General features: G+C 39.4%; 2 protein-coding genes across 2 annotated transcripts in view; both read left to right on the top strand.

Moving 5' to 3' along the window:
* Window positions 1-9,337, top strand: part of LOC131322937 (F-box protein At3g07870-like) — a 94,531-nt gene that overhangs the window by 19,176 nt on the left and 66,018 nt on the right. The gene's annotated exons all lie outside the window — the stretch shown is intronic.
* Window positions 4,941-7,703, top strand: LOC131323599 (glutamate receptor 2.8-like). The gene is made up of 6 exons (XM_058355453.1): window positions 4,941-5,216; window positions 5,367-5,795; window positions 5,901-6,210; window positions 6,726-6,787; window positions 6,923-7,136; window positions 7,426-7,703. Exons 1-6 carry the CDS (start codon window positions 4,941-4,943, stop codon window positions 7,701-7,703), a joined length of 1,569 nt encoding a protein of 522 aa, XP_058211436.1.

Raw genomic sequence — 9,337 nt, 5'->3', positions numbered from 1 at the left:
TGCTCTAAATACGCCAGGAAACTTTCATGACACTCTATGGACACTCGAAGGACCAGTCAGAGGTGCCAAATGAAATAGCAGACTATAGTTAAACTTCACCAAAGGAGACCACCAAACTCTTGATTTCAATGCCATCAAACCACCACACCACAACTTAAGAGAGTATCATATCCATATAATACAGCGCTGAGATCAATGATCAGCAGACTGATTCTAAGGAAAGAGAGGGACTTTACAGAAAGTCTACATAAAGAGTCAGCTTTTATGCTGTTATGGTTGTATCTAGCTTATTGAAGTGAATTAACTTAGAACTCCCATTGGAGCCCGCCGCTTGTATACATGCTATTTGCTTCCAATTATGCCTGTATAAAATCCTTCTGTGTGGTTCCTTTGCTTGAACATAGAAAAATGCGATAATTGCTACCCTTTTATAGCCTTCCCAAAAACTTAAGCTATGAAAAGTGATAGTTGTTGAAGTGGTAATACATATATAAACAAGGGATTCACACTTACAAGGAGAGTTTTGTAACTGTTGCGAGATGTTTAGGCTTTGGGGTTTGGTCTCTACTGAAGTTGACGTCTATTTCAAACCGATTTGAACAATTCCTTTTTGGCACACCACCCAAGAAAGTTTACATAAAAATTCAACTCCCCATAGTATCCACAACAATGAGTCGAACGCTTGGCTTACAAGCTGAAAGAGGCTTTGTAGAGCCTACAACGATCTCCTTCAGAACCGTGACTTCAAACAGAGTACTACCGATCCCTCTTTGTTCACATGCAACCTAGTACAATTGTTCTATTGTTCTGTTATAAATGATCCACTTATCACTGTGGGTGGTTTTACTGAAATTTAGAGTTCCGAGCTCCTTCTACACAAAAAATTGGCATATAGGATTTTAGGCAAAGTAACGTGTACTTGTTGATTTAGAATATAGCCTACTAACAGACAAAAAATTTGAGAGCAGGACTCGATAAAGTATGTGATGGGCCTTGTTTAACAGAATTAAAATGATGAGAGTGGAGGCCTTGAGTGACAAATTAGAAGTCAGAGATGCCTTGTTGATTCTGAATGGCCAGGGCTTGAGTCTGACAGAACTAGAGGGGATAAGGACAATGCAAACCTAGCTTCCCAAGTGCAAATACTACTACTTCCACGGCTAGTGTAGCTAAACAATGGGCTAACCCACTAAAATTCCACGAACTTAGCTAGAAAGTGAGCCTAGAACGCAACCATGATCCTTAATTTGGTCGAGTACCAGTTGAAGACCACACATCTCTTAGAGCAGGAGGGGCATATCCAATCTCCGAAGGTTCTACTACCCAAAGGTGACTCAATACTAGGTGGCACCTCTAAAGTATCTAACTTCGTTTCCTAAATTGATAAAACAAAAAGGAAGCTGTTATAAAAGACTGAGAAGCACCAGTATCAAACAAGTATAAAAAACACATGTGCTACTTGAAAAGAAGATACCACTGATCACAGATTTTGCTGACTGATCCAGCTCCGTGTCTCAGCCTTTTCCTTGACCAGAACTCTACCTACGTTGGTTCTGATGTTCCTCAGTTGCTACACCTAAGGGCCCAGGGTGGAGCTAAGGAAAACACCATAGTAAATTCGAATTTTTCCACAAACCTAGCATTGAGACAATCGGAGAAAGTAATATAGATAAATTAAGAAATACGCTCATTTTCTCGTGTCTCCCATATGCCCTAGACATGGGAGTTAAGATGAAATATGCAGCGAACACATACCCTTAGGTCCATCTCCAAACACTGGTTGGCTCATAAATGTATGCAGTAATATGTGTGAAATAGAATTTGTGCAATGGAAATTTTAATAAGAGTAGCATAGCCCTAAGCGGTTGAAATCAATTGATTTAGGTAACAATGCAACCAATATCAAAACAAGAATTTGGCATCGTTTCTTCTACTGGGAGCTTAATTATGGGGGTCGTGTGTTCCTTCTGTGTTTCACAATTCATAGTGCTCCTATAGGCTATGTTGTGCAATATCCGTTAGGCTTTGTTATGTATTCTTTATGGCTTTATTGCATAATACTCCTGTCAAGTTGTCATGTAATAATTAGGCCCTCGTAGCGGTTTTAAAGGAGCCCAGGGCGATGATGATGGCTGCCTAAAAGATGGCTAAGGCAGCCGTGTTTTCTGTAACGTTGGTCTTACGTATAAGTGCTTAATCATTAGTGTTGATTGTTGTGCTTAAAGAAAGAATTCAGTACTTCTACAACTTTCATTAAAAATAAGGGTTTGCCTACAAATAGAAAGAACTCTCACACACCACTAACGCACTGATCTTGGTAACATTATTCATGACTGACTATGCATGAAGGTGTTGCAGGAAATGTTGCTAAATTCTGGACTAATACATGGTCAAGTGAAAAATCCCAGAAAGGAATTTCCTAGACTCTACCTGTTATCGACTCAAAAGAACGTCTTCATCAGTCGAGTGGCTACTTCCAACAAGCATGGGGATTGGAATTTCATTCAAGCATATTATCAAACACTGTATGGGCAATATGTTACTTTCTTCATCACTTCACCTGGCTTGGACAATGTCCCCCGAAACCCAAAAGCAAACGACTGTATTCTCCCTATTTTAGACACTCAATTTCTGTCATGCTTTGCTATTTCTCCAAAGAAAAATTTGCAACCTAATCAAGAAAAATCAAGGGGAATAGAGAGATACGAAGAGAGAGAGAGCGCACTCACCTGAGTCGGGAAACTGATGATTGATGATGCCGCCGCTGCAAGAAAAAAGGAATGCAATTAAGAAATTAGGATGAAAGTAATGAAGGGGACCGTAGAGGAGAAGATAGAGAGAAGACAGAACACGATAGAGAGAGTCAATGTTGCAGAGATGGAGGCTGGGGAGCAGTCTGAGAGAGATGGAGTGGTTTGAGAGACATGGAGTGGTCTGACGCTGAATTGGCAATTGCGGATGAAAGGGGAACTTTGGGATGAACGCCCAATTTTTTCCCCGCCCCTGGAACCCGCCAAAATTTTCTGCCTCTTTTTTTTTTTTTTTTAATTATTTAAATCCCTCCTTTAAAATGGAAGACAAAAAGAATTTGTCACCCAAAGCATTTCCTTTTGTGAGGAATTATTTCGTCACGAAATGGTTGCAAGTATATGTGGAAGAAACGGATTGGTGACAAATTTTATTTTTTCGTCACCTTATATTTTTTTTGTCCACTCTTTTGCTGACAAAATTTATTTTTCCGTCACTGATTAACTGTTTTTGGTGACAAAATAAAATTTTCTCACCTTAAATTTTTTTGCTCTCTTAATTGGTGACAAAAAAATATTTTCCTCACTAAATAGGTATATTTTGAGACAAAAACTACTTTCGTCACCATCATTTCGTCACAAATTCTCATTTTTCTTGTAGTGTCACATTTTACGAAAATTTGAAACAATATTTTAATATAAGCTAGTATTTTAAACATTATCAGTTTCATAAGTTAATTGAGCCTATGATACGTGATTTTTTGAAAATAGAGTTTCAATTGCTCTTGATAAGTTTTGATCAAACCCCTTATACCTTTTCCTTCAGCATCTGTTTCAAATGAGACCATGATACAGGATTTGGGAACTTGTAGTGTATGGGTGCACTGCGGGGTTGCAGTGTACGATCCGGGCCACCTGTCTCGGCAATCAATGATTTAGATTTTCCATCTTGACAATGGATGGCACAGATATTTACAGGGGCTGGAATGAAATCTTGACTATTGATTGTCGAACGAACAGCTTTGAATACTTCAACTCTGTACTGCACCCTTGCATTACAAATTCCAAAACTCAACTGTTTGAATGAAACCCAAACTTCTTCCTGGAAGAATGGCCAATAAACATATTATGGTGTTTCGAAGAGTGAATTATCTATCCGGGTATTGTGACGCATTTGCTTTTTCAAACAAAGTTAGGAGAACTAGCATCCCAACTTGTATGCATTTGTTTTCTTTGGATTTATATTTTGGTTTCCATTGGTTTGTGTCTCTATTTTGTTATTGATGATCTTTGTTGGATCTCTGTTCAAGCATTACTGGTCAACTTTACAAGAGTTTGGGACCTACACATATATGGAGTTCGCATCATGTGAGAGGACGTTGCAAAAATAACTGTTACATTGATGATTTTTTCGTGGTTGTGTAGAGTTCTACTGCAACATGAAATGACATGTAAAACTTCCTTATTTTCAACTTTATAATTCACTTTCCCTCGTTTTCCCAAAACGAAGTCAAATTCTTACTTCTCTGTTTGTAAACAAATTTATTAGTAATTTTCAAGGGATGTGCTTAATTTGTTTTACTCTTCCCTCGTTTACATTAGAGTGAGATTCAGAAACTTACCATGCTAGTTTTAGTTTGTTTAAAAAAAAAAGACTTTCAGTCCACATCGCTACGGCCGGTAATTATATTAATTTTGAGTACCGATCATGCATGCATGTTCATTGTCACGACAAAAATGGTAAGACATTAGCAGCAAAATTTGGTCCACAAACATCCTCGGAAGCAGAATTTGTGATTGACATTGGGAACATAATGCAAGTTCCCATCATTTCTCAAGCAATGAGTCCTTCTCTCTCACCCGTGGAAAACCTGTACTTCATTCGAGGGGCACAGAGTAGCTCTTCTCAGGTTGAATCCCTTACTGCTATAGTTCAGGCCTTCGGTTGGAGGGCGGTAGTGTTGATTTATGAAGACACCAACTAAGGGATGGGCTTAGAGCCCTTTTTAACTGATTCTTTCCAAGGGATCAGTACTCAAGTCAGGCATCAGAGTGTTTTGTCTCTTTCAGCCTCAGATGATCATATCCTTCAAGAACTCTACAAGCTCATGACAATGCAAACCAGGGTTTTCGTGGTGCATATGTTACCATTTCTTGCTTCTCGTTTTTTTCACAAAAGTAAAACAAGCTGAAATGATGAACACGGGATATGCCTGGATCATTACGGATGAGCTTACATCTCTCTTGGATTCTATGGATCCTACAGTTATAAATTCTATGCAATGGGTGATAGGTGTGAAACCTTATGTTCCAAAATCTAGTCAGCTTGAAAACTTCAAAGTGAGATGGAGAAAGAGATTTTGTCAAGAGAATACAGACGTGGATAGATTTGAAATGAATGTGTTTGGGCTATGGGCATATGATAGCGTGTTAGCGTTAGCAATGGCAGTAGGGAGATCTGGTATTGGTGTATAAAAGTTCAAGGAACCAGTTGCTAAAGAGAACTTAACAGATTTAGCAGCAATTGGAATCTCAGAAATAGGACCAAGGCTCCTTCAATCACTCCAGAACATTGAAGTCAATGGCTTGAGTGGTAAATTCCATCTACTTAATGGACAGTTACGACCATTATCCTTTCAAATAGTCAATGTAATTGGAAAAGGGGATAGGGAAATTGGATTTTGGACTCGAAAATATGGCATATCAAAAAATTTGAGCTTGTCCAGTAGTAAGAATTACTCGACCAACAAAGATGATCTTGGAGCTATCATATGGCCTGGTGAATCAAATGTTGTGCCTAAAGGTTGGGAGATGCTGACAGGTGAAGCAAAGTTGAGGGTTGGGGTTCCTGTAAAAAATGGCTTTAGTGAATTTGTCTCGGTGGAAAGGGATTCTCAAACTAATGCTGTGATTGCTACTGGTTTCTACATAGATGTGTTCAAAGAAGTCATGGACCATTATTTGCCACATGCTGTCCCCTACGAGTTTTTTCCCTTTGAAACTCTTGATGGTGAGAGCGCTGGAAGTTATGATGATCTTGTGTATCAGGTCTTTCTTGGGGTAATCAAATTTGGAACTTGAATTTGAGATGTTTTAATTTTTGTTTTCTCTTTGTTAAGTAGCTAAAGTTTTGTCATTTGTGTCCATCTGCAGAATTATGATGCGATTGTGGGTGATATAACCATTCTGTCAAACAGATCTGGGTTTGTTGATTTTACATTGCCATACATGGTGTCCAATGTGGCAATGGTCGTTTCATTCGAAGATGACAGGACAAATGCATGGATTTTCATGAAACCCCTAAAAATGGATTTGTGGGTAACAACGGTGTTTTTCTTCGTCTTGACTGGATTCGTGGTTTGGGTTGTTGAGCAGGGTGTAAACAAAAAATTCCAAGGCCCACCTGGCAATCAAGTTGGAATGATATTTTGGTTCTCCTTCTCCACACTTGTTTTCGCTCAGAGTAAGTCCATGATCACCATTTCCTGCCATATTAAAAGTGCATGAATAGCCAGAATGTCAAATTTTTGAGTCCCAAGATACCGATATGGCCCTACATATAAAAGCCCTTTTGACCGGCCCGGTTCATTCATTGTATCGATTTATGGTTGATACATAACCTAGTTCGCGATTGATAAGGCTAAATGCAGCTGCCTTTTTTGCAGTTGTTGATTGAAAATTTCCATCGGATTCCTGATACATGTAGCCTTACCCTTTTAATTCAATTGATAACGATTTGTGTCCTGATACCGCTATTTAAAACATGCTCCATTGCGAACAGATAATCAGGAGGATGATTAGTTTCATATGTCTTCTCTCTTTTGAGTTCTCTCTCTAAAGTGTGAATCTTTTCAAAGTTTGATGAAAACAAGATGATTCTCATTTAACATGCTTAATGCATTATTGAGTAGCACTACAAACATCAATCATAGTATTTGTTGACGCAAAAAGGAACTTGATTTTTTGTTTGATTTGCAGAGGATAATTTGATCACCAACTTATTTAGATTTGTTGTAATTGTGTGGGTTTTCGTGGTGCTGGTACTCACATCAAGTTATACTGCGAGCTTAACATCAATGTTGATAGTGCAAAAGCTAAAGCCTTCTCTCGCAGATATAAGAGACCTCATACAGAGCAAGGTGTATGTTGGCTACCAATAGGGTTCTTTTGTTCAGGATCTACTAAAGAATAAGAAATTTGATCCCTCAAAGTTAAAGGATTTCAGCACGTTTGAACAGTATGACGAAGCCCTTTTCTCTGGAAGTAAGAATGGAGGAGTTGCTGTGATCATCGATGAACTCCCTTACATAAACCTCTTCCTTGCCAATCCCACATATTGTGCTAAGTACACCATGGTGGCATTGGTAGGACCTATCTACAATACTGCAGGCATTGGATTCGTGAGTTTCTCTCTTTCTCTCTCTTTCTCTCTCTCTCTCTCTCTCTCTCTCTCTCTATGTGTATTGACTAGGGCAGTATCAAATATACCCTGCGAAGTTTTGAAAAGGATTCAACAAATAGAATAAAAGCGGTACGGATTTGTGTATGAATGAAAACAGCATAAAAGTCCACACCATTCGGATTTACATGTTACGTGTGGTTCCATGCAATATTTTAATATAGCCGGGCCGCCAGCTCTATATCCTCTAAAACGTGTTAGGTGTGGATCTACTTGCAGGCATTCCCGGCCCAAAGGGATCTCCCCTAGTACCTGACGTATCGAGAGCAGTCTTAAATGTAACAGGGCAAGATGTAATGACGAGAATCAATGAAGAATGGTTGGGGGGAGGAGCTACTTGTGTGGAGCAAGATGGTGCCACGGTCATCTCCGACAGCCTCACGCTCGACAGTTTTAAGGGTCTTTTCATAGTTGCCGCCGTAGCTCCCATTTCTGCTCTCATGTTATTCCTGTCAATCTTTCTATACGAGAACAAACTGGGACACCTTAGCCTCTAAGGACTTGACAAATAGGGGAAAACGTATAGCGATGGCTAAATCTTTCCATGGAGAAAAAGCAAATTCATCTGATGCATCTAAGAGAAAACACCCCACAGGCGAAGGTATAGCTGTGCCTGCAGCAGCAACAACTGATTGTCCACAAAGTCCAGCAACAAGTGATTCTCATATTGTTGAATTGATTTTCTCGCACGATGAAGGGCTTTCTACAATAGAAACCAGTACCGCACTTCATGAAATTATAGAAATTGTAGAAAGTAGTGAAGAAAGATGATTTGATTGCAAGAAACGTGACCATCCTAATATGTTCTTGTACAAGTTGAGGGAAGCGGGGGGGCAGCCGCCCCCTTGGGGCAGCCGCGTGCTGCTATGCCCGATTTCTGGACCTACTCCGGTCTTGCTCCGATGATCGGAAACGTTCACTTTGTAGCAACTATGCAAAAAATCAGCTTAATTAGATATCCTTAAGTGCCTGATCAGAGCCCATATAACTCTCGGTCCATGGGTTATAGTGGATTTGATTTAGTGTTTCGGATCCTTTCTTTTCAAGATAAAAAGGTTCCGATTAGGCACTTAATGATATCCAATTAAGCTGATTTTTTACATAGTTGTTCTACTCGACGAGCTCTACAAAGTGAACGCTTTCGATTATCGGAGCGAGACCGGAATGGGCCCAGAAATCGGGCACAGCAGCAGTCCCCCCCCCCCCCCCCCAAGTTGAGCAAGATGTATGGACTGTAGATATCCAGTTAGTTGGGTGGTATTTACACATTTAATTTCATGATATCATGCACCACCAAATACTTTCTTTTATATATGTCCTCATGTTTGAACAATTTCTTTTAATTCTTTTGAACGAGCTGACAAACCATCCATTTTAAACTTGAAATAGACGGGTAGATGCGTGTTTGAACGAGCTAACAAACCATCCATTTTAAACTTGAAATAGACGGGTAGATGCGTGGGAAAAGACATTCAATATAACGAAATGCAAGACTTTCCCATACGCAACGCTTTTTACATGCATTTCCTGTGTATTGACTTCAATGCAACATGTGATGCTGGATGAAGAGAACGAACTTGGATTCGGAAGCAAAGGATTAAATGGACGTATTCAACAGTACTGCACATGCTCAAACGCTGTTGCAACCGGAGTCGTCAAAGAATAAAACCAATTTGGATTCAAAACCAAGAGATGCTCAATCTACATTACACAAAGTAAAATGCTCTCACAATAGGAGTATCGAAAAGAATTCCTAATCTTATGACAATACAAACACCAAGAGATAGAGAATGCTAGAATCACGTATTCAATGAAATAAGGAAGAAAAATAGAAGCTACTATGAATACAAGGACTGCTTGTGTATCCATTGAGGGACGGTTGATGTGTCTATTTTACACAGGGGGAAACAGTCGTGCATTACAATCTCCCATGAGAATTACTCCTGACCGTACATAATTACTCTCGGCCGCAAAAAATTACTCTCGGCCGCAATTCAAGAGTAATTTTGTGTGGTCACGAGTAATTCTTTATGGCCAAGAGTAATTCGAAGCGGCCAAGAGTAATTCATTGTGGCTAGGAATAATTCTTTGTGACCATGAGTAATTCTTCGCGGCCAAGAGTATTTTTTCC

This window comes from Rhododendron vialii, chromosome 4a (assembly GCF_030253575.1).
Source record: "Rhododendron vialii isolate Sample 1 chromosome 4a, ASM3025357v1".
In the NCBI taxonomy this organism is placed as follows: domain Eukaryota; kingdom Viridiplantae; phylum Streptophyta; class Magnoliopsida; order Ericales; family Ericaceae; genus Rhododendron; species Rhododendron vialii.
This window is presented reverse-complemented; position numbering and strand designations above follow the sequence as displayed.

Excerpts from the sequence above, each read along its gene's own strand:
- LOC131323599 (XM_058355453.1), top strand. The coding sequence starts at position 4,941 with ATGATGAACACGGGATATGCCTGGATCATTACGGATGAGCTTACATCT. Across the intron at positions 5,217-5,366 it reads TAGGGAGATCTGGTATTGGT|TTACGACCATTATCCTTTCA; the intron begins GTATAAAAGTTC and ends CTTAATGGACAG. Across the intron at positions 6,211-6,725 it reads CACACTTGTTTTCGCTCAGA|AGGATAATTTGATCACCAAC; the intron begins GTAAGTCCATGA and ends TTTGATTTGCAG.